The sequence below is a fragment of the Hipposideros armiger genome, unplaced genomic scaffold (genome assembly GCF_001890085.2).
Source record: "Hipposideros armiger isolate ML-2016 unplaced genomic scaffold, ASM189008v1 scaffold_432, whole genome shotgun sequence".
Lineage (NCBI taxonomy): Eukaryota > Metazoa > Chordata > Mammalia > Chiroptera > Hipposideridae > Hipposideros > Hipposideros armiger.
In genome coordinates this window covers 908170-935090 of record NW_017731782.1, presented here as the reverse complement: position 1 = coordinate 935090, position 26921 = coordinate 908170, and the positions used below count along the sequence as shown (strand labels likewise).

Sequence of the window (26921 nt, the reverse complement as noted above, 5' to 3'; positions counted from 1 at the left end):
CCCCAGCACTGTTCCCATCCCCCAATTCCCCAATAAAAATCTTTAAAAAAAAAAAAGAGAAAAATCACAGAATTGAAGGTTGTTGGCTAGTTTTGTTTTTTTTCATACAATATAGTATGAGTTTTCATATATAAATTAGATGTCATTTGTGTTGATGATTAGTTTTAATAAGGGGAAATGACCAGGAAAGTTTCCCTTAAGAAAGAGTAGGCAAGGGGGTGCTTTAAAAAAAAAACAAACTTATTGGGGTGTTAATAACATTATGTGAGTTTCAAGTGCACACTTTTATAATACATCATCTGTACACTGCATTGTGTGCTCACTACCCAAAGTCTAGTCTCCTTCCATCACCATATATTTGACCCACACCTTTCTTCCCCTCTGGTAACCACTATACTGTTGTCTGTGTCTGAGTTGGTTTTGTTTGTTTGTTGCTTTCTGTTTTATATCCCACATATGAGTGAAGTCCTATAGTTCTTATTTTTTCCCATCTGACTTATTTCACTTAGCATGATACTCTCAAGATCCATCCATGTTGTTGCAAATGGCAGTTATTTCATCCTTATGGCTGGGTAGTATTCCACTATGTATAGGTAGCACATCTTCTTTATCCAATCATTTATCGAAGGGTACTTTGGTTGTTTCCATGTCTTAGCTACTATGAATAATGCTGCAATGAACACAGGAGTACATGTATCTTTACGAATAAATGTTTTCAAATTTTGGTGGATACCCAGAAGAGGGATTGCTGGATCATATGGTCGCTCTATTTTTAATTTTTTACAGAACCTCCATACTGTTTTCCATAGTGACTGAACCAATTTACATTCCCACCAGCAGTGTACAAGGATTCCCTTTTCTCCACAGCCTCTCCAACACTTGTTATTTTTTGTCTTGTTGATTATCGCCATTCTAATGGTGTGAGGTTTGGATCTGCATTTCCCTGATAGCTAGTGAGGCTGAGCATCTTTTCATACATCTGTTCGTCATTTGTCTTCTTGGGAAAGTGTTCAGGTCCTCTGCCCATTTTTCAATTGGACTGTTTGTTTTTTTGTGTTGAGTTGCACGAGTTTTTTATATATTTTGGATATTAGCTCCTTATGGGAGGTGTTGTTTGCAAATACATATCTTCTCCCATTCAGTTGGCTGCCTTTTTGTTCTGGTGATTCTTTCTTTTGCTGTGCAGAAGCTTTTTAGTAGTTTGATATAGTCCCCCCTTCATTTGTCTTTGCTTTTACTTCGCAAGGGGGCTTTTTAAAGCCTGGAAGCTTCTACATGATTTCTGGGAGACCACAGAGTGTGTTAAATAAGTTTCAATTAGTTATCTAGTTGGAATAGACAGTTCTACTTCTTTAAATTTATTATGTATTTTCTCTTAATGTTAGCATGTGAACATAAGCATTTACTTAATATTTATAAAGTTAGAGCAAAACATTTCTTTTTCTTACAGAGAACGCATATTTAATCTAGAGGGGGAAAAATGTGTTCTGAATCTCAACTGGTCCACTTTTATTTAAGGGATGAACTTCCACCTAGTGGTCAATTCTAGAACTGAAGGCATGAAATTCCAGGAGAAAACTTTCTATAAACATGCCTTAAAAAAAAATCCCTTTCAGTGACATCACATTATAAAAAAAAAAATTTAAAAAAGCATGCACACACACATACCTCCATTTTCTGATTTTTCTGAAACACCAGACAGTTTCCAAAAGGCTTTCATCTGTTCTGCATTCCTATAATCACAAATATCTTCAGATTAAATGGCTAGTATTATACCTTCCACATGGAGGGCACTTAATAAATAAATGCATTTTAAATATTTCGTTAGAACAACTAGAGTGCGAAATTTACTTTCAAATACCACCTGGTGAAAATGTTTATGATATAATATAAATATAATGCTTTATCTTTCTCAATGAAGGGAATTTTACCAAATTATGTAATTCTTCTCAATCCTACTGGTCAGAGAAAGGAAAACAATGTATAGGTGGCTCAGTTCCTTCATTACTCAAGAACACACTCTTATTACTGCATTGTTAGTCTATACGAATATTAATAAAGCGGACAAAGGGGTAGGTAAGAGATGGGAGTAACTACTACTACTAAACACTAATCAGACAGGCATTCCTACAGATGTGCCAGATGCTATATTTAACCCTGATTTAATACTTATTATAATCTTTATTTTTTAAATGAAAATAAAATAAAGTTTAGATAGGCTAAGCAATTTGCCTAAGGGTAAAGTTGTCTTAAATCATTCCTGGGTGGTGACAGCAAAACTACTTTTGTTCATTTGGGATTAAGGCTACTGTGGCTGGACTAGTAAAATGAACATTTTTTATAGCATGGTTTCTATGGGAAAATACACTAAAACTTCTCAAACTTTTATGACAACTTTCAGAATTTAGGCTCTACAAGTTGGGGGTTGAAACAAATTTTACAGGAATTCAGAAATCTACGTAATTTACCATATTGCAGGGGGAAGGGACTGCATGTTTGTGACTCCTCCATCCACTGGGACCACCACCTGTATGTTGGAAAGCACACTCGGTGCCACCATAGCTTCTGGGTTGTACTTATAATCCACTCTAAGATCTGTGGTGCCAGCACTACATTTCCAATATGTTGCAAGATTTAGAGGAGTGGACTGAATACCATTTGATGACACCTTTAAAGAGAAAAACAATTATTTGGCCTGAAAAGTAAAAAAGTCATGTTAATGACATGTACACTGGAACACAGGAGGAGTTCACAGAATCAAAAATAAGTGAGGGAACTGTCTTTTTCTAGACAGAGCTCATCTCAAAGGAGTAAGAGTCTCTCCCAAAGTTTGGACCTGGAATTACCTACATCAAAACTTCCATGGTTTTGTTTAAAATGCACATTCCCCTGGGTCCACAGGCTGAAAATCTGATTCAAACAGCTTAAGTAAAGGGCTCAGAATTCAGCCATGTTATCAAGAGATTCTTATTTATGCATGTAATGTTTAAATACCTCTCTATAGTCTACATAGAATTCTAAGATTCTTTCTGAATTATAAGAATTTAGATTTAAAACAGAAAAACAGATGAGTTACCATGAAGTTCTGCAAGCCTGGAGTTCAAATACTTCCAACTTCAAATGTCTAATTTTAATCACATGAACCATCGTAAATAGTAAGATTCCTTCTAATTCTTCAGTTCCTTGCTCAAATGCCTCCTTTTCAATGAGACCTACTCTGATGACCTTGTTTAAATGTACATTGAAAATGCAATTTTCCATCTTAGTCTACATACATTTTCCATTTTCCATACTAATTTTGTAACACAATATTATTCTTATGTTTACTGTCTATCTCCCCATTCTACTCCCAGCGATAAGTAAACACTGAATATTTGTTGCATGAATGATAAATGAACATTTGGAATAAATTTCAAGCCAACTTGAGTGGCAGCAGTGCTTTTTTACTCTTTAAGTGTTTATTTCCTAGAAACATAAGCCATTTTAATAAAACTATCCTATTAAAAATTCAAACAATACAAAGGTATAAGAAATAGGAAATGTATCCTTTGGCATTCTTACGCCCCACTGTTAACATCCTGGTACATATCCTCCTAGGCTTTTTAGTCATATGTGAACATGGATCCATCTCATTCTTTTAATGGCTATAATAATTCATTTAATCAATCTCTTCCTTTGTGGATGTGAATGTATTTAGTTGGTTTCTAAACAAAGCTGTAGTGAATATCCTTTGAACCTAATCTTTTTTGCCCATCTGTGTGATTTCTGGAAGTGGAACTGTTGAATTAAAGGTTACATCTATTCAATAATCTAACAGAATTACCTTCCATGAGATTCTATTCAATTGTACTCCTATTAACAAGTGGTCACAACTCTTAACACAGCCATGTTTCTTATTATTTATCAATTAGATGGGCTAAAACTGGTATCTCATTGTATGAATATTCATTGCTCTGACTGCTACTGACATGGAGCATTTTTCTATAAGTTGGAGCACCTTTGAATAAGTTATCTATTGAGTTATTCACCTTTTCTTACTAATTTACAAGGGCTCTTTTGAGTAAGCTTTTTGGTCTATCTTACGTATTACAAATACTTTCCCCTCAGATTACACATTGATTCTCTTAAGGGTTTGTTTGTTTTAATCAAATATTTTATACACAAATGTATTTTTGTAAAATCTCACTCTCTTCTTATATGGCTTCTGGGTTTTGTACCATTCTTAGAAAGGTCTTCGACACTTTAAGATTTAAAAATGTAATAAAATAACACATATATACACACACACATATACATACATATATTCACCCATGATTTATTTTAGTTATCTTTATGGTTTCATTTATTATTATTAAACCTCTGATAGATGTGGATTTTATTTTGGTTAAAGGTCTGATGAGTTAGGGATTCAGATTAATATTTCCCCAAATCTCTAGCCTGCCACCTCAATACCATTTACTGAAAAACTCATCATTTTCACATTGCTTTGAAATGCTACTTTGAAACAATTTTTCGTTTATTCTTAGGTCTATTTCTGGACACTCTTAATTTGTTCCATTTATCTGGCCATCTATTGTTGTGCCAGTTCCAAACTATTTTAGATCCTGTCACCTTGTAATAATTTTCCCATTAAAACATGACTGCACATTACTGTTTACAACGTTTCTTAACTTATTCTTATAAGCTTTATTCTTCCAGAGAACTTGAAAATGACTTTCAAGTCTCCAAACACAAATACATAAACACTTCTACTGGGGTTTTGATCAGGATTACATTCAATTTATGAGTCTTCCTTTGAATGAATACAGTATTCCTTTCTAACTATATTCAAGTCAGTAAAGATTGTGTTATGTTGGGCAGGCTGAGTGGCGCCGTGTTAAGAGCTGGCTTGGGATGCCAGAGGGCCCCGGTTCGGATCCCACGTATGAGGGCCAGTGACACTGCCCTCTACAGCTAGGATGGTGAACAACAGCTCAACCTGGAGCTGGGCTGCTGTGAGTCGCTGGTGACGGTGTAGGCTGCAGCCCCAGCTGCAGTGGGTTGCCATGGGCTACCGTGTGTAGCCAGCAGCCAGCGTGAGTGGCCAGCAGCCACAGTTAGCGGCCATCCAGAAGCCGGTGACTGATCTGCCTCGCCCGGGAAGAGCGCAATGATGGTGCCAACTTGGGCCAGTGAAGCAATGTCCTCCACAACTAGACTGAAGAACAAAAGGACAGCAACTTGTCTGTTCCCCTCCCCCCAATTCCCCAGTGCTGTTCCCATCCCCCAAATCCCCCAATAAAAAATCTTAAAAAAGATTGTGTTATGTTTCTTCCTAATTAGTTTCTTTATTGTGAATATTTTGCTCCATTCGTTTTCCTGATTGTTTCAAAAGCTATTAATTTCTGTATTAATTTTTAAATTGACCACTTTATTAAATTCTCCTATATCAAATAGTTTTCCAGTTGATTCTCTTGAGTTTTCCAGGAATATCACCAATAAATAATAAAATTTTGGTTCCTCTTTTCTAATATTACCGCTTATTTTATTCTCATCTAATTGTACAAACAAACACAGAAAAATCTTATATGCTAACAGAAATAATGGTTGTCTTTGCCACTCCTGACTTTGACTGACTGCTGTAGGTGTTTCCTTATTAAGAATGAGCTGTTTGTCATTTCAGGTTAAGGACACATTCATGTATTTATATTTACTCAATATTTTAAACAAAAATGGATGATGAATTTGATCAAATTAGTCAAAAATCTCTATAGGATTATTAATAGATTTTCTGGTTTTGAAACATCCTTGCATTCCTGGAATGAACCTCATTTGGCCATGACATATTCATTTAATGCTATTTGTTAATGTTTTAATTTAGGATTTTTTTCAATGACAGGACACTCACCTGATACTTTAATACATCTACATTATAATAAGAAGCAGCTGGATTTTGCTCTGATAGTTTCTTGAGGTAGACAGTAACAGCTTGCATGTTCATCCAAAAATCTTTTGTGTTAGAATCACACTGTGATGGATCACTGCATGTATAAGAAATACTTTTGTTATTTTATTTAACTTTATCCTTTACCCATGTGTAGTAATTTGGTGACTTGGGAAAGACTAATAGGAAGGAACCAAAAGGTGGGAAGAGGGAAAACTAAAGTTAGGGGATAAAGAAAAAAATGTAACAGAAGCTTGCCTGAAAGATGAGAAGATGGATAGTAGAGAGGGATTTAACAATAATTACCACCACCACCAAAAATAAAACAAAATGCAGAAAGCTGTTCAATCATAATAAATAATTTTGGTACTGTCTTCAAAATTAAATTATTATTGCTTCAAAGAAAAAGAAAAAATTTCTTAAAAAGAAATTTCACCTTCAAAACAAAAGTACACAAACCTGAACACAAGTTGTGCATTTGGAAGAATTTGCTCTAATCTGCTAATGTTTTTCACCCTGAAGCATAGCACAGCTGGAGATGGATTGTTAGTGAAAACTCTAATAATTCCACTTGGAAATGATATTGTCATGTCACCAGTGATCTTCACAATGCACCTGAAATTGGGGATTTTGAAAATTTTTAGTTTAAGTAAGGTGTTTTAATCTCTACTTAAAGCATATTTAGTTTACAAAGGACTTTATATATATTACCATAATTATGGATGAACTTTTTCAACTTAATTATAAAAAAAAATGATCCTATGTGAAATGGCATACTCAATTAGCATCATCTTTCTCTAGAATTAAACTCCAAACACAAATGCAGGAACACTGATAACATTCTTCTCCTTGTCGGCTGAACCCATCCCCTGGCTGTCCTAGAAGGTAACACTACCCTCAGTTGCAGCTGTTTTTCCCTCCAGGCTCTACAAAGTCCTGGCCCTGATGGTGGCAGTGGCAGATGTCCTCCTTGTTCCTCACTGCCTCTTCCAACTCGGAATTCCTTCTTCCGCCCTAAAAACCACCGACTTCTTTTGAAACTCATAACACTGTTATACTGCTCGCTAGCTCATCCCTTTCAAGTCATCTTCGACATTCCCTTTTCATTTTCTGAAAATTTTAGCTCCTGACCCACTGTGTGGTAGTGGAACAGTGATAGACCACTATAATTTTTAGTGATTTCAATGTCCACACAGATAATCCTTTCAATACTGTGGTCCTCTTACCTGGCAATTCTACTACATTCTCTAGCTCCTTTCATAATGTCACCTTATTCCCTTTAACCTGCAATATTCCCTCCCCATACTCACAACCAATGAGTTTCCTTTACATTTTACTGAGAAAATAAATAAGTACCATCTCACACTCTCACTACAAAACTCTTACCCTGCTTGACTCTCTATCCACACCTTCTGCTTTCCCTCCTGTTTCAACTGATGATCAGTCTACACACCTATGGCCAATCCCGTCACTTCTGCACTGAAGTTCCTGTACCAAACGACTTCACTCATGCAACTGTCCCCTCTCTTTACTGCAGGGTCAATCTTTTCCCATAAATACTGACTCTTTCCCATCAACACAGACATGCTAAACTGAATCTAATCTTAAACACTAAAATTAATAAAACTCTCCTTTGATTCTACCATCTCTCCTGCTACCCTGTTTCTCTGCTTCCACTTAAGAGCAAAACATCCTGAAAGAGCTGCCTACCTTTAATCTCTCCAAATATAGTTGTCTATTATTTGCATCATCTCCTGCTCCTCAGCTCCCTCATTTTATCTCCACCACTCTACTAAAATTGTTCTTGTGAAGGTCACCAATGACTTCCAAATTGCCAATCGTCAGTTTTTCTTGACCTGTCAGTGGTATCAGATATAGTTTCACACCTTCCTTCATGAAAGGATTTATTCACTTAGTTTCTAGGACACTGCTCTGCTGGTTCTCACCTCACCTCTCTTGCTGCTTGCTGTCTCAAAACTCCTTTGCTGGATCATTCTTGTCTTCCTGTTTTCTAAACTTTGAAGGAGACCAGGACTTAGTTCTCATCAGATCTCTACTCTCTAAGGCCCCTTGCTTTAAGTATACAAATAAATGACTACCAAGTATTTTATCTCTAGCCTGAACCTGTCTTGAACTCCAGAATCATGAACTATCAACTCTACAATTCCATTAAGTTGTCTTAATAAGTACTTCACACTTGGCAATCTACTCAGCAAATCTTGACAGCTGTTTACAAAACATATTCGGAATCTCATTACTACTCACCATCTCATCTGCTAATACCCTTACAGAAGTCACCATCACCTCTCACCTGGACTTCCGTGGTTAACTCTCTCTCTGCATCTCCTCTGGCTCCTTCCAGTTTTTTCTCTTATGTAGCAACCACAATGCTCTTTCATCACTCCTCTGCTTAAAAGCCTCCATTGGCTTTCCACCTCACTAAAATTAATTCCAAACTTATCATCTACAATGCCCAATCTGATCTGGTACCTCTACGGATTTCTCTTTACGCTCCTCCGTGCTTACTTCTACTCAGTGACATGGTTCTTGCTGTTTCTTGATTATGCCAAGCATGCTTCTACCTCAGTCCCTTACACTCATTGGAATCTTCCCTCAGGTACCTACCTGCATGACTTGTTCCTCGCTGGCTTTCAAACATCTGTTTACATTAACCTCCAAAATGTTTTTTCTGATCATTCTATCTAAAATAGTAGCTGTCTATTGTAATTCTCCATTCCCCCACCCCGGTTTATTTTTTTTCATAGCATATGTCAATACCCCTAACTTTCCATTTATAACATTATTCATTCAATATACATTCAGTCATCTAATATTTGAGTATTTACTATGTGTAAGACAATTATAAGTGCTGAGGATACCTTAGTAAACAAAAGAAAGCTCTCTCCTGAGTTTGCATATGAGAGAAAACTAATCAAAGAAACTGTTTCTCTCTGGATCATGCAAATTCATAACAGGGTCTTATACACAGGAAGCACTCAAATATTTGATGAATGAATAATGTTGCATGAAAGGTAGGGGTGGTCATTTACCCAAGTATTTTCTTAAAATAAGGAGGTTAAACCAATCTTTTTTCTTGGATATTCAGCATGCATTTTGAGTCTTTCCTACAAATGTCAAACTTTTGCCAAAGACATACATTAGTCCAAGATTCAGAGTTCTAGCCCCATCTCAATCATTCTGCTCAATACATATGTCAAGCAATAGATGTCATAAAGCCTGAACAAGAATGTAAATAAACAGAAAAAAACCATCACTGCTGATGATTACAGTGACTTTTAAATTTGAAAGACAACCCCTAAATGACTGTATTTGATAGCAAAAAGCAGGTAAAGAAATAACAGAAAATCCTAATCTATGCAGAATCAAATATAACTCTTAAAAATTTACCACCAACACACACACACACACACACACACACACACACACACACACACACACACACACACACACAGTCTTTATAAAACTAACTTGGTGGGGTCTGCTCCTTTAAAGTACGCATTGACAGATTCCGTAAGGGCAATTGCCACAGGTAAGGTGTCCTGATTTCCAAGGCTGACAGGGCTGGGACCTCGTGACACACCTAGAATACATACATTTAATTTGTTAAGTCCTACAGAAAGACATTATTAAATACCAAGACAGGTAGCTTCACAATGTTAGCTTGTCACAAATGACTCTATTATTGGTTTCAATGATGCTCCAAGTATAAATCTGGAGGTTAAAAAATATAGCATAAAAAAAACTGGAATATAATACAAAGGACAAAATAATTAGGAAAACATCACAGTGACTCTTCTTTCAAATGTAATGACACAGAAAGGTTGGGTTAAGGAACATCAGAAGGAAAAAGCCTTTCACTTGAAGAGCTAAAATTACCAAAACAGGGCTTCCAAATCATTCAAATACTAAATTCTTTCAGGTTCTATCAATCATATATGTCAGAGCATTAAAATGAATTTTTGTATTTAAGCTACTTCTAGCCACTAGCTATTTCTAACTGAGCAGTGTAATGTTTCATACACTACTCACTATTACAGTTCTCTTTTACCTCTTATTTGTCTAATGCTTGTATTATATTCCCACATTATTATATTGTATTATATTGCCTCAATAAATGTAACTAATAACATTTTTTATTACATTCCTGAAATAAAGTTCACTCAGGTAAGACACCTTTAAGTCAAGTCATAATCAAGCATAGTGTTTTAAAAGCATAATATAAACAAATTTAAATCCATGCATGTGTTCAGGTTTTGGGTTTTTTCTTTTCTCACACAAACAAAGAATCTGGTTTACTTCATAATAGAAAAACCCCTCAAAATAGTGCAATGCCTTTCTTTTTTTTCCCCAAATACACTCTTCCCGTTTATGCCTTACCACTACAGCTACTGATTGGAGAGTTTCATTTAATATATAATAGATGATGCAATGTGTAAAAATAAGTCAATAGAATAGCTAATTATAATTCTTATTTAAAAAATGAATAACCTAAGTCAGCACACATCACTGAAATTTGAATGTACGCTTTTGTTATATAAATGTTGCACCATGTTCATAGTCATTAGATATTTTTACTGCAGACCGCCTACAGTGAAGGGCTGAGTTCCCTGGAGATACCTGGAGGATTAATTCTGACAAAAATCAGTACTGGTTTTCTCTGCCTTACAACTAAACCTGACATCCTACAAATAGTGAAAAACATATTTTTGTTAGGTTTAGAGGCCAGAAAGATTTTGTGGCATGAGATTTTTGAAGGAATTTTGATTTAAAAGGTTCTGTATAGTTAGAAAAATAGCTCAGTGACTAAAAATACATGGGAACAAGAACTTCTGCTTCTAGGCTACTGGGAAAAGTAAACCCCCACCCAAACAAGACAACTTAAAATTTCATATAAAAATTAAAAACTCAATATAAAAATTTATTCACAGAAATCATAATAGCTACTTTACTAGCCACTAATATGTGCCAGACACTTTGCTGAGGTGTGAAAAAATGTTGCCTTTTTGAACAAGTAGTTTTGCAAAACAGGAGCATAGTTTGTTGGTGAGAGATGGGCTGGAATGATGCAAGATATGAAAATGAGCCTGGAGAATTGTTTATGACCCAGAAGAGGGCATGGAGAACCTTTAATTTTATCCTGTTGGCACTAAAAACCACTGAAAATGTTTAAGAGAAACACGATTAGGTTTTTCTTTTAGTAAGATCACACTGAACACAGGGTAGATCCTCGATCAAAGAGAAAAATGACTGTCTCAGGGATTCAAGTTTAGATCAGGTGAGAGATGACAGAAGTGAGAGATAAGGGCCTGAGCAGTAGTTTGGGGGATGTGTGTAAGAAAATGTTATGTGAAAATGTTAAGACGAAGTACAAATTCACTGATTACAACTATGCAAATATATGGTTGTGTACTGGGGAAATTTCACTGTAAATCTAAATTAATTCAATCAACTTTTAAAAAAATGTACTGTTCTAAACTAGAGGGTCATTAGAAATTCAGGAAAGCATATTTTCAGAGAAAGAGGAAGGTTATAGTCTTTTATTAAAGAAAATCATATTTTATTAAATATGAAATTGACTTTTTCCATTAAATAACCTACACATGGGTATCTATACATAGTCATGGGTAATGCTAATGTCTGCTGCTGCTTTGACATTAAAAATCAAAACAAACCTATGAAGTTATTCTTTTCAATTATTCAGTTTCGGCATATAAAATGAGAGTTCTTAAAATAGTTTCCTTATAAACTGTTAAGCCCACTATTCAAATATTGGCAAATAAAGTACTGAAAATTAGGCAAAAAACTCAAAATCCACTGAACATTTTGGCATATGCCCTTTTGTATTTTCTATTCCTTTCAAGATTATATTGCATATGCATACCTCAAAAAAACGTCTGACACAGGTAATATGTACTTAAGTCCCTAAAAAAAGTCTAAATTTATATCCCGAATAAATCATTTTCTAGAAATAAAAAATTCCTTGTATTTTCTATAAGGATAGTGTATATTCCAATTTTGGTTTGATTGCTCCACATTTAAACAATGGTATGTTTTGAAACTGCAGAGTATATAACATTGAGGATAAGTAAGGGGTACGTTTCCATAACAGTCAATGGATATTTTTGTGGAATTCCTTTTGGCTCAGGAGTAGAAAACAGAGGCTCACTCCCCAAGTATTTCCTGCCTCAGTGCCTCTAATTTCAGCTCACTTACAATATGGATGGTTTTCGTATGACAGCCATTGCTCTGGTAGTTTAGATATTGTAATTTTTTAAATGACACAGTCTTTCTGCTTATTTTATTATCACTTTTATCTCTGGTTCTGATAGATTTAGAATTAAGATTTATTGATATTTCTTAATGTTGAGAGAAGAAGAGCAGGGAGATGGAGGGTAATGCAAAAAAACTGTTTTTATAATTAGGGATTTGATATCAACGGAGTCTCTATAGCAACTGGACATAATTAGTACAAAATTGAGATAGTTAAACCTTAGAGTTATTCTTGATTTCTGAGACACCATACATTGCTGGAAAAGGAAAAATTAGATAAAGTATTTTAGAAAAATTAGATAAAGTGTATTTTAGATACACTTTAGGATCATTAGTTAACACATACATTTGCTTTCAATACAATACCTTGTGAAGTCTCACAGTGCTTTTCAATTTCAGAGAGTGTCCCAATCAAATTATCATCTTCTATCATATTTAAATAAAACAAAATATTGCAGGAAAAGAAAATACTTTCAAGAAACAAAAAAGAATAAAAAACATCTAAACAAAGAGCTGAATATGCATAATAAAGAATTTTTTAGGTAGATTTAAAGATCCTTTGTTGTACAAAATCCACATATATCCTGCCTGCCTATGTCATCATCACTGTCACCAACTTGTGATTCTCCTATTGCCAACCTTGGCTCAAACTAAAAACATATGTACCAACTCAATCAAAATTAAAAGTTTCCATCACAAAAAGAAAACCTGCTGAATAATCCAGAGATAATGGAAAAGAATTAAAGCTAATTTTGATTTAGACCACCTGTCTGATTTCTAATAGGTCCTATCTGTTTTTCATGACTAAAATGTAGATTCTGCAGAAACAAAAATTATCAAAACCATATATACAAACAAAAAATAATAAAGTGCTCTTATAGCAAGCAAACAAACTTATTAGACATATTGTGTTTACATGAAGTTAAAAAATGGTAAAAAAATACTATGTTCATAAAGGTATATAAAATAAGATTGGCAACATCATGTTTAGAAATTTAGAAATCAAATCATTTTTTCTCATTTTACCTATATTACTTATGCCATTTTTAAAATGATCATACATACAAGATGCATTTCTCCTGTGAGTTCTGACATATAAAATTATATATAATTAAATCAGCTTAACTAGGGCTGCGATTCTCAAACTTAGCATGCATCATAATTACCTGGAAGGTCTGTTCAAGGATTGCCAGCCCCACTCCCAGAGTTTCTGATTTAAAAGGTCTGTATTTCTAGTAAGTTTCCAGGTGATGCAGACACCTTGAGCTCTACTGAATTATGCTTAGTTAATAAAAATCAGTGATTTACATTATCAAGGATAAACCCATTATTATTTAGAAGCACAGCAACGGGGACTTTTATAATTCTGACAGGAAGTTGCTGCTCCCGAAACACAGCTGCTTTAAGTGGCTTTGTGCTTTGTTTATTGTACTAACAGTGGGTGAGAAAGACAGTAAGAATTTGTAGGAAGAATTGAATAAAGGTGATGACAGAAAAAAACTCTTGAGCAAAATCTAGATGTAACACTAAATTTGTTCAGTGAGGTTTAGGTTTATATAGCTATACCTTAATATCTACTTTTAAGTCTTTATGATTTAAATTCTTGTAGAAAAATATAATTCATTGCAAGCATAAAACCCCTTTCTTTCATTGAATCAATTGTTTTTAAAACACAATCTTTCTTAGGAATGCAAGTATCAGGCCAGGCCACAGTAGAAAGGAGTGCATTATATTTTGCCTTCAACTACAGTATTTATATTGGTCAGTAGTTTATACATTTGATGCATTCTTAACAGTGCTAGCCATGGTGAAAATTCTTTTATTAAGATAATATAAACTGTGAGAAAGAAAATGAAACTGTGGCTTGTTTGATAATGCCAAATGTGTTTCCAGAAAACTAAAAATTTCATCATCATCCCAATTAAAAAGCAAACGACAACAAAAAACTCAGCCTGATCATACTTTGGATTTTAACTTTCACATGTAACCGGTGATAATTACTTACCTACTGTTGGAGTATTGGCAGCACTTAATGAAGCAGAAGATGAGATAGAGGAAGAACTTTCTGCCCGGGCTAAAGGAGCGGCAGGAGGTGGGCTGGTATTGGCTGTTACAGGTGGGCTGAATGGCCTGGGCTTCAAAACAAAAAGTTATTTATCAAAATGGTAAAACAATTCCTCTGTTACCAAAAAAGATTTTTAGGTATCAGGTAAGTTTCATTTTAATACACTAAACCAAATTTATTGTGTTTAAGTTTAATTCAAAATTTGAGATGCCATAGGTCAAATAATTTTTGAGATTGTATTAAAAGCTGAAAAAGCTATTTTAAAATAATGCATCAACAGAATCTTTGTACATAAAACATTTTTTGTATTTCAGAAAGTGTGCTTAACACAGATTCTAAGAAATTAAATAAACAATATGAAAGCTTTTCATACATACTGCCAAACTGCTTCCCAAAAGAGTTACTGGCCTTAGCCTACTGCCTATAAATCAACAAAATATTTCTCTGTATCCTTGTAGCAATGAATGGATGAGCCTCAAAAGAGGAAAAGAAAACATTTTTTAAAACTTTTAGCTAATTTGATAAAAATAAAATTGGCACTTGCCCTTTTATGAGTTGTATGTACTGGCAGTGCCAAAAAAAATGCAACCATTTTAAGAAATGTTATCTATGTATTACTTTACGAAGTTGAATTGAATTACAATAGCAAGGTGTAGTATGAAGTTCGCTCAAAAGATGGTGTTAATCAAATGACTGCTGGTCTCATTCATTGTATTACAAATTTAATACGGATTTTCCTTTCTTAAAACGTGTATACATTTTTCTGGCACCCTCTGTATTATCTTTGATTTAGTTTTGGGAAGTCTTAGTATTTATTACCTGAGCTTTCATTAACCCTTTGCTCTATTTGCCACAAGTATGTCCTCCCTAAATATTGCCTGCCCTTCGAGTCAACACTTGTGTGGGAGCTCACTGACGGAAACTCATCCTGACACTCCCCCATGGCAGTGCAGTTTGTATCTGCACTTACGAGAAAGAGGCACGACCTGCCCACGCCTTTACTGACTGCTCCTCTGCCAACTGGCTATGCCTGGACTCAACACTATATTGCCTCATTTTGCTCTGGCATTTTGTATACTCAATCCACCTTGCGTGGGGAAATTCTTCTGGGGTTCCATCCTGGATCTACTTCTGGTTCCCATCATGGTTTTGTTTTGTTTTCTGTTGTTTTTTTTCTATGTGGGATCCGGAAGCCAGCTCTTAACCAATTGAGCCACCAGGCCGGCCCCGCATCGTGTTTTTGTTTTGTTTTTAACTGCATCCAAAGGGTGCTCTGAAGTCAAAAAACAAAACAAAAAAAAAACTGTCTGCCCTTTGCTTTTGGTGTTTACAGAGCTGTCCACCTTTTCCTTTATAATTTGTTTTAACCGAGAAAGTTAACACCATACAGAAGTTTGAGAAAATGTTAATTCTATTGTCTTCCTGCTTTTCTACTTACACATAAAAACAAATATGAAAAATAACACCAATGCATTTATCTTTTACCTTGGTGAACAAATTGTTTTCCTTCCAAATTCCTAATTGTTCCAGTAATACAGTAGTAATACTTTCCTGAGGTGTTTCACTTTTAAAATAAGGCATATTTAGTTTAATTAAAAATAACCTTTCTGTTTATAAAAGTATTAGCAAATACAGTATTTTGTGCCTGCTATGTATTAGGCCATGGGTTAGGTACTAGCTACAAAGCAGAGAACAAAAAAAGACACTGCTCCTGTCCTCAGTTATTTAAGGGAATTGAAAAACAAAAGCTAAAAACAAACAAACCTTATAAGCATTCATACACTAAAATGTCAGTTCTTCATTGCATGAACATAAATTTACAGATATACACTTTTACAAGAATTAGAAAGTACTGCCCAAAGTGTTCTACAATTAGTAACCCCCCATCCTCATTAACTACATTAGAACTATTAGTTCCAGAGAAGGCTTTTGGATGACTCGTTGTTATGGAAAATACAGTTGTTTGTATACAGATGGGGGTAGTGCAGGACATGAGGCCAAACAAATATTAAATTCAACAGCTGATGTGAAACCTACAAGTTTGGAAAAGTCTTGAAATTAACTACTGTGGGGGACATGTCTCCTGTGGCAACATGGCCTCATGAGCAATATAATGGGTCTGCACTTCTACAATTCAGAATGTGCATTTTATAACTTTTCAGGAAAAGGCAAAACAGCTCTTTTCTTATGTGGTTTTCTCGTTTTAGAATGACACTGTCTAGAACCATAGCCACTGACACCTGCAATGTGGCCAGTCCAAATTTAGATGAATTGTAGAATACACAGTGGATTTTGAAGACTTAGCATACACAAAAGGAATGTAAAGTCTCAATAATTTTTATACTGATTACATGTTAAATATTTTTTATATAGAGAGTAAAATAAAGTATATTAATTACACTGTTTTTACTTTTTTAATGTGGCTACTAGAAAATATGTCAATTGCATTATATTTCTATTGGACAGCACTGCTTACAAACAGTGGTTCTCAAACGTTAGCACACATCAGAATCACTTGGAGGGCTTGTTAAAACACAATTGCTGGACCACTCCCCAGAATTTCTGATTTGTATGGGGTGGAGCCAGACAAATTGAATTTCTAGCAAGTTCCCAGGTGATGCTAATGGGACCACACTTTGAGAACCACTGTTCTGGAACAATGAGAGGGTCTCGGTAGGGATGTGGTTAAAGACACTTTCAGAAAAAATGCACACGTAAGCATGCAAGGAAAAGGGCACTCCAGTGTACAGCTAGAGAGAATCCAAATCAGCACAACCTTTCTGTGGGCAATACAGCAATAATCATCAGGGGTCTTAAAAATGTGCATACCATTTAGCTCATGGCTTTCACTTTTTAAAGTTTTATTAAGGAAATAATTTCTGCAAAGAAGTAAACATAAGAATATTCATTAAGACACTGTTTAAATGAAAACTTGGAAATAAACTAAATGTCAAATAAAATTATAAAAACTTTTGGAATTTTAATGTTGACAGTGGTATAGAAGACACAGCATTTATGCTCTGCAGCCACTTCAAATAGTGGTCCCTGAAGCCCTCAGAGAGTGGTTTCCAGAAGGCTCTCAGGGCTGGGGCATGGAGTAAAGGGTGATGTGAAGGATTCAACCACAAAAGTCCAACTTTTACTTAATTAATAGACTTACAAGATTATCTGACTTTAAGATTACTTGACAAAGGATTCTACCACTTTAAAGAAGTTTGAAAACTATGGAATAATTCATGATATAGAGAGACATTCCCAAAATATTTTCAAGTGAACAAAAAATATGTAAGATATGACCTTTTAAAAATATACATATACCATTCATAGTAATTAACTTTTTGAATAATTACTTGCACTTGACAATGTTCTAAGTGTTTTTATATATATTAACTTATTTAAGTATCACAATAACCTATTATCATTATAGCTCTTTTACCTATAAGGAGACTGAGACTCCAAATAAATAACTTGCCTAATGTTGCTCAGGTAACTAGTGGCAAATAAACTTGTGCTTTTAATAACTATATTTTACTGACTCTGAGTAAATAAATACTTGTGCATTCAAAAAATAATGAAAGGATATATATAAAAATGTTAGGTGGTAAAATAGCAGGAATTTTTATGTTCTTTCTGTGTTTTCTCCATTTTCCAAATTTTACAACATGATTATGCACTGCTTTTGTAATCAGGAAAACACCCAGTTAATAAGATGTAGTTAATTTTTATATTACTGCAATAATAACCATCTCCTTGGCAGCTTGTATTAGTCTTTCATTTCACTTCCACAAAGTCTGTTCATTGGGGTGGGGGGCAAAAGAAAGATGTCACCATTTCAACACTTAGTGCTCAAGCCTTTTCATTCATGAAACATTTTCTAACCATGTACCCAAGTGACAGGTATTATGCAAAGTATTAAGGACATGAAATTGGCTAAGGCATAGTCCAGTGAAGGGAACACATACAGAAAAAGTATGGGTAGAGCGGCGGAGAAAAGAAATACAACGTGATTTGTGCACTAAGAGAATATAAGCAAAGTATATGGGTATAAGGAAGAGAATGATTAAATCCACTGGGAGAGAAGTAATGATCAAAGAGGGCTTTGGTGATATTTAGCTGGGTCTTAAAGAGAACTGATAGGCATTTCAGATAGAGGGAGCATAGTAAGAAGACATGGATGTATAAAAGAGCATGGTGGGATTGGGGAACAGTGGAAACTTTTAAGTGGCTGGAACCTAGATTACAAAGAGGAGAAAGTTATACAGTTAGTCTGGTAATGCAGGTGGTTGAAGCAACTTTATCAAGAGCCTTGTATATTTAGCTAAAACATTCAACCACATGAATTATGGGGAACCACTGGAGATCAATATCCAGGAAAAAAAAAAGATTAAGCTCAACTTTTAGAAATTTAATTTTGGCAATTAAACTGGCAATTAGTGTAAAAGATAAAGCAAAGCAGAATAGATCAGAGGCAAAGACTCTTCTAAGAGCGCCTCACTCTGAATAGAACCCATAAAATTTCTTTCATGATCTGACAACTTTTAAAGAACAATGTTTTTTTTCTTTCCTTTTTTACAGCAATATGTACTTAACATGTACAAGTCAATGAAGTGAATTCCAGTTTCCTTATGTATAAAATAAAGAAAGCTGGCCAAGGTGCCCTCTATGCATCTCCTGGCAGCACACACACCCAAGTCTAAGAACAACAGGCTGCCATTTCTTCCTTAATATTTGACTTGAAGCAGAATTATATAAAAAGTCCTCTTAATTGTGAAACAATGGGTACTGAATAGTATTTTTATAATATGCTAACTTTCTCGGGAAATCTCTTTCTTACTCCACAGGTATAATCACTGAGGTAATATGGGGAAGTGAAGAAAGTGTTGTTTGGGAAAACTTTTCTATACTTTGAAGAGTCGAGTAGAAAATTCCAAGCATTTATCTCTAAAGGGGCATATAGAGAGATATCATTTGCATCTTAAAACAGTTATAATTTAAAAAAAAAAGAAACACCTGAGTACATACTATTTCATTTATCCCACTGAGTTTGCCTGAAGTAAGCTTTGGTCTGGAAGCAGGCCTTGGAGGTGGGACAATGGTGCCTACAGAAAGAGGAGTTGTGGGCCTGGCTGGTGGGGGGAAAAAGAAAATTTGAAGAAAATCATTAGTATGTAGCAATCCTTACATAAAGACATTCTATTATAGAGGAACTGTTAGGATTCAAAGCTCATTTTTCAGGAGTTTTAATAAAATGTAATTATAGATATTTGGTGAAATAGTGGGAACCTATTAATCAAATATGCTTTTTTTGAAGCTACTAATATTATACCTGGAAAGAAAAATCATTAAAATCATTAAATTTTCAATAAAACTGACACACATAAACTGTATTCCCGTTTCAATTATTTATACATATAAAAATTAAGTCTGATAAATTAGCTGGCATAAACATACAATTTAAGGCCTAAGTTTTTTAGTTTATTGCCCACACATCTACTTTACAGACAGTAATGCAAGACTGAAACACCTTCAGAATAATAACATGAACTCTAAATAAAACACTTACCTTTACTGTAATTTGACTTTTAAGTTAAATCACACTGTAACATTTTTGTGACAATTAAAGTATTACAAATATCTTTACTAAAACCATTTCCCTAAATCACTCTTATTTTTGTAAGTGTTGAAAATAATATCTTAACTTTCCCTAAATCCAATATAAATTTAGTGTTCATTGTTTTTCAACACCATTTGCAAATTTTGAAATTTTATAAATCAGAAATATTAACCTCAGTATTCCTAACTAAAAATAACTCTCATTGTGGTAGAAATTAATGAATGGAATTCAAGTGTACGTCATCAGAAGTCACAAATGGATTAGCATAATCAAAGCAAGAGTGAAGAATGGAAACAAATGTTTAAATCATCCTTAAATAATTTTTAAATCCCTTTGGTACATTCTAAAAGATGGACCTGTAATTCAGAGAGACTGAGGAATATAATATGGATGGTGAGAAATATATTTCAGTAAGTTCTGTAAGTTTACAGATGTACAAAGATAAAAATATACGAATAGGCCTAAATATATACATGGGGAAACAAACAATAAAGCTGAGGACCTTGGTCAGTGATGGAGGAATGAAGGTGTGAAAAGCAGGACCATGAAGGTGGTAGGGAGGTAGTCACACAGGAGTGAAAGTAAATGCCATAGGGGTTATGAAATCATTTAGAAATTGTGTTATATGAAGGGATCAAAGATGAAAGCAGAGTTTAGGTTGCTTGCAGAAAACTGGCAATAAATCCAGTTTAGTTTCTCAGGCTGCTGCCTTTGTCCAGTCAGCACACGTTCTTTCATGCTGTACTACTACCTGAAGCTGTACATTGGAAGAAATGTACACCAACCTGAGGACCACAACGCTTCCCTGTGCTATGTATGACGTATTTATTTTAAACATATGTTCATTATTAATAAAACCAGCACTGACCAACACTCAAGTTATTTCAAACTTGTGAGAGCTTAATAGACATGTACACCTGAAACTTCATTACTGATCAAGTAGCCTATCCAAATGGCATTTAGATGGACTCAAAACCAAGCCTACAAGTATTAAGTTGAGCTCCTTCAAACAATCAGAAATTGCTTTTTGAGGAAAGCTAATAACAAAACTTATCAACACCACTGTTTATAAATGAATTAATTATAAATTAACAATAAATTTATATATTAGAAATGAATCCATCTGAATATGCCAATTAAGTGTTGCTTCTACAAGCCTCTGAAGGGCATTACCACAACTGTTTACAAACTTAAGTGTCTTAGTTGTGTTTTGTTTTTTGGTAGTGGTAGTGATGGCGTTGATGATGGAGTTCCAAGAAATGTGTATCAGATGCAGTATTTCAAGAAATAGAAAGTGACCTGTAAAGTACAAAAACATAGGAGATAAGACCTAATCTAGATCTAGCCTGTGACATTACCTAAGAGGGATAGACAGACAATGCATGTTGCCCACACCATTCTTTATCTGGACAAAAACAGACACTAATCTATAATCCAGAAGCAATGATGATGATGATGCAGAAGAAAAATCAGGAGCATTGTCAGCTTCTTCTGTCATTAATTTTTCAGGACATGATATTATGTATGGCAAAGGTCACCTTGATTATTAGATTCAGCTGTTGAAGAGCTCCCATCCAAAGCATCAGGACAGCTGAAGGTATTTTCAGCTTTCCAATACGATCGCTGGAATGCTGTCTGAGCTCCACTGGAGAGATGAACCTCTAACAAATTCATTGATAAAAGAAATCCACTGATTTTGGAGCAATGAAGCAAAAGGAAACTTATTTGTGTTCTCTGTTACAGCAGGACAGCAAAGAGGGTTAATGGAAAAGTCCAGTGATGGGCTTTTAGACCCAGAATCTGACCTGGTTTCAAGTAAAGATTCAATTATCATACACCCAGACAGATCAATGGGAGAGAAAGCATTGTTCCTATTCTGTTCTTTAAGGTCAGCTGAAGGAAAGAAAAACAACTGAAAGCTAGAAGCAACAGAAAAATTCTAGAACTAAAATATAAATCTCTATAGCCAAACAGTTATCTTGTTTCAGGTTAATATTATTTTAATTACTCAAAACTAGAAAAATTTAATCATACATGGAACAAGAGCATGAGCTCAAACTTTATATTAACTGAGGAAAATAAGTATGAGCATAACAAACTTAAAATACATTAGTAAAATTAGAGTTCCAAAAATATATAAAGACAGAGTTATTCCTGTTTTCTCAGAGAGCAAAAGGTAACTAACAGTCTGTTAAGAGTCTAAAAAGATTTGACAAGGTGTTAAAGTGATGGTGCTGTGTGCATGTGTTATTCAATGAAGTGCGTGACTGGTGATAAAACTGTCATAGGAAGTAAGATGGACTAAATCAGTGTTGGAGTTAATATAAAAAACCAGCCTGATATTTTTCTAAAGATAGTTTTAAGAGATTTTTGCAGAACACAAGTGCTCAATTAACCCATAGGCAGAGAAGAAATGATCTACACTAGTTAACATTTATCAAAGGAGAGGACAGTATGAGATAGTTATATTAAATTTTAATATATATAAATGTTTATTTATAGTCCACATGGTAAAAGAGGCAACTGAAACTACTTCTGTACCAAGCTCTAAGCATCCTTTTTAAACATAAACCAACACTGGAAGGCTTAACATACCAGTTATTAACCGATTGGTTGGAATTATTTTCTTATTCTTTCAGCTAAGATGAGGTCACTAATGAATTAAGATTTTGAAAGAATAAAAGAGAATAGGGAATACTCTGACAACGTGGACCTTGATAAGATGTGAAAATGGGTACGTAAGTAGACGATGTTAGGACGGGAAAGAGGAGCATAACAGTAACAGGTGGAAGAAAACTTAAAGACAAAACGCTTATCTCACAATTTCACTTAGGCCCAGTCTAACAGTACAGAAGAACCACAAATGATATATTCATCAGTTTGATCAGTAATTATATTCTGTTCCAGGGAAGATTTAATAGTAATTACTCTATAACAATAAATATCTCTTCAACATCACTAATATTTTTTGAAGAGCAAAATGATTTATGACATTATTTTTCAGACCAAATAGGAAGGTTAAAAATACATACCAAAGTTAATTTAAAACTAGCAAAAGGTTAATAAATGTTTTATTATATCTTAGCTACTAAACATCAAATGACTGAATAAAATGTATCACTTTTTACCTGAAATTGTAAGTGATATGGGTGAAACATTCTTTGAACAGGTAGCAAGGGAAAAGAGAGAACTTTTTTGAAAAGGAAGAGATTGTGCTAAAGAAAATAGCAAGAAACAAAGGGCAGAGTTAACAAATATTACTAAAGCCTGTGATACCAAAGTGAAACTTTTTATTAAAAATTTTAAAATAGTTCATAAAAGAATCTTAACAAAATTGAAAAATACCTCTCAGTACTCTCCTTCATTCGAAATACAAACCGCTGCCTGACATTCTTACTAAACAAAAACCCCCCAACAACTTAAGCTTTTCCTGTACGATTACTTTTCTCATACCATCTATTAGTCAAGTTAGTTTTATAAAACTAAATAGTCACAAATGCCCACTGAGAAAGGCTATAATGAAACTTCAGAAGATGTTGAATTACCTATTGACTATTTCTTGCTGTTTTACAAGTATTAGGTACACACCACCTTCCCTTCAAAATTCCAAATTGTTTTGGGGTAAGGTTGCCTAAAATCCAATTAAAATTTCTTTTTAAAATGTTAGTTTCTAAACAGTCTAATTTTAAATATTAGTATTCATTTTATTATTAATAGTAAAAAGGCTTATTGTGTAAATCTGCCAGAGTGCAAAAGATTTTAGAACTAGTAAGATCCAGGTTTTAATTTATTTTTAATCATTTCCTAGTTATATGATCTTAGAAAAGTTTCTGATTATCTCTGAGCTTTACTTTTTTCATCTATACAATTGGGACAATAAAAACAACTTTATGGCAGTTAATGAGGTGAAATTAAATAACGTGCATAGCTCCTGGCAGAGTGACATAGCAAGAAACTTCATCAATAAAAGTTCTTTCCCTACCATTCCAACACTCTCTGAACCCCAAATACTGTATAGTATTTCTGAAATCCCAGAGAAGCAGCTTAAAGATCAACTTAAAGTGATTTTATTTTCTTGCTTTGAACAAGCAGTGGTTTTATTAAATGTGCATTGTTGATCTCTGCTTTGGTTGTTGGCAAATGGGATTTTACACTATGAAGAAAAGAGAAACTTAACGTATTCTTGCCAAACAACTACAAAGCATTCAAGTCCTTTCAGATATTGCTTGAGAAGTGCTAAAACCTTTCCGGAAAGCAGTTTGACAATAAGTATCAATGAGTATATCTTGTGACTCATTAATCTTATATTGATAAATTATTATAAGAATATTATGAGATGTGAACAAAATTTGTTATATTCATGGATGTTCATAATACTAGAAAATTAGATGCAACTTAAATATCCATCAAGAAAGGACTGGCTACATTAATGCACATCTATGCAGTTGAATTTTATATATAAACAATAAGAATTATTTGGGCATCAATATGGGAATGATGCCTAGAAGTAAATACATAAATGAAAAAAAAATTGATTTTGATAAATTTTTATTGTTTAAGCCACAGGATCTTTAAGCTAAGTTAACAAAACCAGTATAAAATCACTTTTATCTGGCAATATGAACAGAGGACAAGTTAAACAATTTTTTGATCACTAAGTACAACACATAAGTGATGAATAAATTATGTAGGAAAAAGGAACTACTGCATTCCTCAGTTTAAAGAATATATATGTGTATATATATTTACCTGATGATGATGATGATGAAGCTAGTGAAGCTGAAGATGAATCAAGAGATGGTCCAAACAGGGGGTCCCAAGCAAGTAAATCACTGGTCCCTTTCCTATCATAATATTTTAAAAATAAGGATTTTCACAAAGGAATATTTTATTAGTATAAAATCTACACACTTATTTCAGAGAATTATAATCGCTCAATATATATGATTCAAAAGTTAGATATTCTACCAGTAGAATATGTGAAGAAACTTAACAAATTTATTAAGCCAATATTCGTTAACAGCTATAAGCAGAATCTTGCGGCAGGGGTGAGTAGAGAAGATGAATCCCCACTGATGGCAATTTATTATACTCTGAACCAATTGTAGGGGCTGTCAAAATGAAAATAATGATTTCAGCTTTACAAACAAAGGAAAGCAGCAAACGGTCTTTAAATGAGCTGCCTAAAGGACACACAGCTACTTAATTCTACGTTATCAGTTCTGTTCATTCATACCTAGCACCCAGTCTTGGACAGAAAACTTTTTTAAAAAAAAATTTTTATGAGTTTATTTGAGCAAAACTGAGGACATATGCAGGGCAAGATCTCAAATGCTCCCAGGAAATTTCTTAAGTGACATGAAATCAGGTAGAAATTTTATAAGGTCATACTTATTTTCTAAGATAAAGAAAAAGGGTAAAGGATTTTTTAAAAAAGTACTTCTCAAGTACAGAAGTGAGCCCAACAACTTGATATACACTTCAAAGGTCAGATCACTGCAGTAGATCATGCATGGACAGGATTTCTCCCTGGGCAATCCACTGAGGCACTCTGGCGAATTATTTGGGTCATTCATACATGTCTTTTTATGAGAGATAGCCAAGACTATGGACAAAATCATCAAGAGCATCAACATTCTACTTCAAAAACTCAGTGTGCTGCATCACCTAACCTCTTGGTTACTCCCTGGATTCAACTCCTGGCTCTTTACTTTAAATCAAACTTTTATATAAATGTTTCTCTTTTTCATTTTAGTCACAACCCCTTTAAGATGCTTAATTTCTAGGATCCTGAAGCACCTGACCTTTGCTTTTTTTTAATTAACTTTTTCCAGCTTTATTGCGGTCAGATTGATAAAAATTGTATACATAAGGTGTAAGAGAGAGTGACTAATCCCCATTAAAAGAGTATTTTAATGTATCAAACCGCCACTATTTTCTATTTTTTAAAAATCTTACCAAAAGGATCACTATATAATAAAAATGTTACAATTATCTATAAACATTACAACATGCATCTACATGGATACATACTACACTTTGTATGATAAAGCCTAGAATCACAATTGCATAAATGATTTCTAAAAACGAAGTTTTACACACTAAAAAGCTTATCTTTAAAAATGATAAATCAAATGAATACTACCCTATTGCTCAATGAGTGCCTAGCTTCAAAAGTATCAAGTTTTAAACTATCTATTTATTATTAAATTATCCAGTAAGCTTACTTTTACTCATGCAAAAAATATTAAAGGAAGTATTCATATTGATAGATACTGAAGTGAAAAAAACCCATGCAACATTGGCTTAAAATATTTTTTCTTTTTAAGAGTCTAAAAAACAGGACAAACTAGAAAACAGGACAAATGATACTTAAAATTTAAACATAGTAGGGAGCAAAGAGTAAAAAGGTGGAGGACATAGGAATTTTTTGGGCAGTGAAATTATTCTGTAAGATACTATAATGGTGGACATGTCAGTATATCCATTTGTCAAAACCAAATGTAAACCATGGACTTTGGGTGATAATGATATGTCAGTGTAGGTAGGTACATCAACTGAAACAAAAGTGCTACTCTGATAAGGGAGGCTGAACATGTGTGGGGCAGTGAGCATATCTGAAAACTATATCTTCCACTCAATTTTACTGTGAACCTAAAATTGCTCTAAAATATTAAGTATGTTTTAAAAAATTTAAACGTGGAACTTACTCGGTGGATGCAGCAGATGGCTTTGACTTTAACTCTTCACCTAATTAAAAAATTAAGATATTATGAAAAAAATTCATAATCAGAGTAAATATTTTAATGAATGTAAAGAGAAACAATAGGGCCGGCCGAGTGGCCTAATGGTTAAGAACTGGCTTGGGACGCCAGAGGGCCCCGGTTCGGATCCCACATATGAGGGCCAGTGACACTGCCTTCTACAGCTAAGATGCTGAACAACAGCTCACCCTGGAGCTGGGCTGCTGTGAGTCACCGGGCGATGGCGTAGGCTGCAGCCCCTGTGGCAGTGGGTTGCCATGGGCT

General features: G+C 34.2%; 1 protein-coding gene across 4 annotated transcripts in view; it reads right to left on the bottom strand.

Moving 5' to 3' along the window:
• Window positions 1–26921, bottom strand: part of FCHO2 (FCH and mu domain containing endocytic adaptor 2) — a 122571-nt gene that overhangs the window by 17101 nt on the left and 78549 nt on the right. For 3 of the 4 annotated variants that reach the window (XM_019665078.1, XM_019665080.1, XM_019665077.1), the window contains 10 exons: window positions 26604–26643; window positions 24643–24737; window positions 21432–21554; window positions 19302–19405; window positions 14220–14349; window positions 9413–9524; window positions 6383–6538; window positions 5888–6020; window positions 2469–2668; window positions 1669–1733 (listed from right to left, as the gene is read on the bottom strand). In XM_019665078.1, the coding sequence (XP_019520623.1) occupies window positions 1669–1733; window positions 2469–2668; window positions 5888–6020; window positions 6383–6538; window positions 9413–9524; window positions 14220–14349; window positions 19302–19405; window positions 21432–21554; window positions 24643–24737; window positions 26604–26643 (1158 nt within the window). The remainder of the gene's footprint in view (window positions 1–1668; window positions 1734–2468; window positions 2669–5887; window positions 6021–6382; window positions 6539–9412; window positions 9525–14219; window positions 14350–19301; window positions 19406–21431; window positions 21555–24642; window positions 24738–26603; window positions 26644–26921) is intronic. The other variant, XM_019665081.1, reaches the window with a different exon arrangement.